At 39.2% G+C, this 3065-nt stretch overlaps 1 protein-coding gene across 2 annotated transcripts in view; it reads left to right on the top strand.

Moving 5' to 3' along the window:
- Nucleotides 1–238: 238 nt before the first annotated feature.
- LOC103923704 (inducible T-cell costimulator-like) overlaps nt 239–3065 on the top strand; it is a 10298-nt gene continuing 7471 nt past the window's right edge. For both annotated transcript variants that reach the window (XM_009332125.1, XM_009332115.1), the window contains exon 1: nt 239–297. In XM_009332125.1, the coding sequence (XP_009330400.1) occupies nt 240–297 (58 nt within the window). In that variant the 5' untranslated portion in view covers nt 239. The remainder of the gene's footprint in view (nt 298–3065) is intronic.

Here is a 3065-nt window from a genome sequence, read left to right as displayed (position 1 = left end):
TGTCTGTGACAGCAAGCCGTGAGGTAGGAAAAAAAAAAAAAAAAACAAACTCCACAGGTGTGGGCGACAGCTAATGCTGACATAGCTATAACGTAGTCAGGGGTTAAATTAAAAAGTCCTTCTGATTATCATATAATTTCCCCCATTGCCCACAAACCACTTCCTTTTCTACCCATGAATTCTTCCTTTATTCTTCCTTCACAGTAGACAGAAGGCTGGTGCATCTGTGTCAGGCAAGCATGAAGTCAGTGGCTGTAACTTTCTGTGTCCTCTGCTTTCAGTTTGAAGCCCTGTATGGTGAGTAGCATTTTGGATTATTCTCCTTGCAGTAGATGTCTCTATGGAATATAACCCATATAACAGGAGACAGTAAATGAGGCATGATAGCAAGGGTTTGGAGGAATAGAGGTAATTAAGGGAAACAGCTGCAAAAAGACCACTCTCAACTTTAACATCACTAGAGTTGGTGGGAAGAGAATTCCTACCAGCACAGGACATTTACTCTGAAACTAAGAAGTACAAGTTCTCGTTGTTTATATTCTTTAGCTCATCTGCTCAGTGTTACCCTCTAGCTGTTTAGACTGTAGTGCTCCAGCCAGCTTCCCTTGCTGGCCATAAGGTCTTATAGTAGCGACGGTGAATGGCTTAATGAAGAGAAGCCAAGTTATTGATATTAAACCTGCTCTTGTTCGCGCAGGGAATTTTTATACTATGAAAAATGTATATGGCATGGAAGAGCAGATGAGATCATTTCGGTGCAGGCTTGAAACACAGACTGACTTAAAAGGAAGCGTAGCATTCCTAATGCTGTGTTTGAGAAGGGGCACAGTGACAGTGCTGATCTCAGTCCAGCCATAAACATGGATGTAGTGTTTTACAAGATTCAGTGTTTTATCACAGCTACGCAAAGTAAAATACCAGAGCTCACATTTATCTCTCTGAAACCCACATATTACTGGGCCAGGATGGAAATACAGATAATATCTGATTAAGAAGAGTCTTTTTTTTCATACATATACTGTCCAAGGATTTGGTATGATGCATCGTATCAGTAAGACCTGAGTTTTAGTGCACACAGTTACTAAGGACCATCTAAACATGTTCCTTTGAAGGTCATGCCAAGGGCTATTGGATAGATTTGCTTCTGATATTCTAGTGATACAGGATAGGTTTCAAGTCCCCCTGTAAGATTTAAGTACTCCTGAGGTTTCATACAGAATTTAAGCTTTCATTTAAATAAAAACCAGTTTCCAGCTCTTTAGGCAATGCAGTTAACCTTCTGAAGGTTAACTAATACAGCAATAGTATACTGAGTTTTCAGATAGATTGAAAAGATGGGTGAAATCACAGGGAAGGAGGATTATGATCAGTATCTCTAAAGGGACATGAGCTGCTCTTTTTCTCCTATTTTTAAATCTACTAACAAAAAATCCTATCAATTTGGTTAAATATTTCTCAGCTAGTCAACTTAGCAGGTATACTTGATGAGCATGCTTTTACATGTGGCTGGAGCTATCTAAAAGGCCATTCCTTGTGGGAAGAAATAGGCTGCAATTTTAAGGGTGCAAATAATTGTTCTGATGCTGGCATTTGTCCCTTCTTTCTCCCTTCCTTCAAATATGGAGGATAGGATTTCGGCAGGGGGCTGGGGAGAGGAGAGGGCAGGAGAAAGAGACTGCCTGTAACAAGAAATAGTATCTCTCAGGTTTTTTACCTTACAGTGCTTTCAGCATAAAAAGTACTAATTATTATAATTCTTGCTAAAAAGAAAAGGGCTGTAAAAGATCAGCTTGATGTAAGACACATTAGCACGATACTCTCATTTAGAGAACGAGCTAGCACTCCAGAGAGTGCTGCCGAGCACTGTGGCAATTTTTGGGGAGTAAAAGCAGAGTAACTTCTGAGATTTTTTTTTTTTGGGGGGGTTGACTTAGCAGTTAGCAAGCCCTACTTGTGATCTATGGATAGTTTTATTCAATGTAAATAGGTCACAGAAGGTGATATATGTGTGTATATGTGTATTATGAATTGATAACCCAATCATGATAAAGAAATTGTTTGTAAGAGCATGGAGCCTCTCTGGTGCCTGTAGAGGAACACAGGCAATGGGATTTTGGAGTACAGAGCTGTAGGATTCCACAGCACTTGAGGCCCTTGCTATGAAACATTGCACATTAGCTTTTGCACGCCGACATTTGCAAAGCATTATCACTGTTCACCCACAGATCTCCTGTTGTCAATACAGGAGGAAATCATGGTCATTTCTTAGAAGGGTGTCTGAAATATTATCAACAATGGCTGCTGCGTTAGTGGTATATTTTATAAGCGTTTCCATATTTCACAACATATGTTATACCATAGAAATAATTCAGATTATAGATGGCTTCCTAGAGTAATTCTGGCCGTTACTTGCTTTGCCCAGAAGCACTGTTTTCCTCTCTTAATCTTGATTCTTGAAAGATAGGAACATGTTAGTTTTAGGCATATGACTAATGACATTGAATTGACTGTGTCATCTTTCAGAGTGCCTTGAAAGGTCAAAGCTATAGCAGCTTAAAAAACTGTGTGTGGTTTCATTATGCATTTAGTATTAACAAAACAAATGTGTTGTTTTAAAAGCAGGGTCTGCACTCTCCCTGCTCATCTTCAGAGGCAAACACACCCAAGTGAAATTATGCTTGTTCTTTTTGTCAGCTAATTAGTTTTCTGAGAGCTGGGGCAGATAAAACAAACAGCAAGAAAACCAAGCAAGAGTATTGTATCCTCCTACCCTAAACCCCAAGTTTTAAAATTAATCAAAAGTGTTTTTAAACTTATGTTAGGACCAAAATGCTTAATGGATTGGTGATGTTTGCAAATAGCATTGTGTCTGCCAAAGAGCAACCAGAAAGCTCAAAATTGCAATCCCATTAAAATGAAAATAACCCCCCTTCCATTGGCCTCAGTGTCCAAGTACACTACCATAGAAATTCTCAAACCTCTGCCAAAGTGCGTTCCCACTGCAGCAAAGATGAAATGGAGACTGAAATGTACATGACTGTAAATACACATATACGTAGAAAGTA

The sequence above is a fragment of the Pygoscelis adeliae genome, unplaced genomic scaffold (genome assembly GCF_000699105.1).
Source record: "Pygoscelis adeliae isolate BGI_AS28 unplaced genomic scaffold, ASM69910v1 Scaffold160, whole genome shotgun sequence".
NCBI classification, from domain to species: domain Eukaryota; kingdom Metazoa; phylum Chordata; class Aves; order Sphenisciformes; family Spheniscidae; genus Pygoscelis; species Pygoscelis adeliae.
The sequence above is the reverse complement of the archived record's forward strand: the minus strand, read 5'-3'. Positions and strand labels throughout refer to the sequence as shown.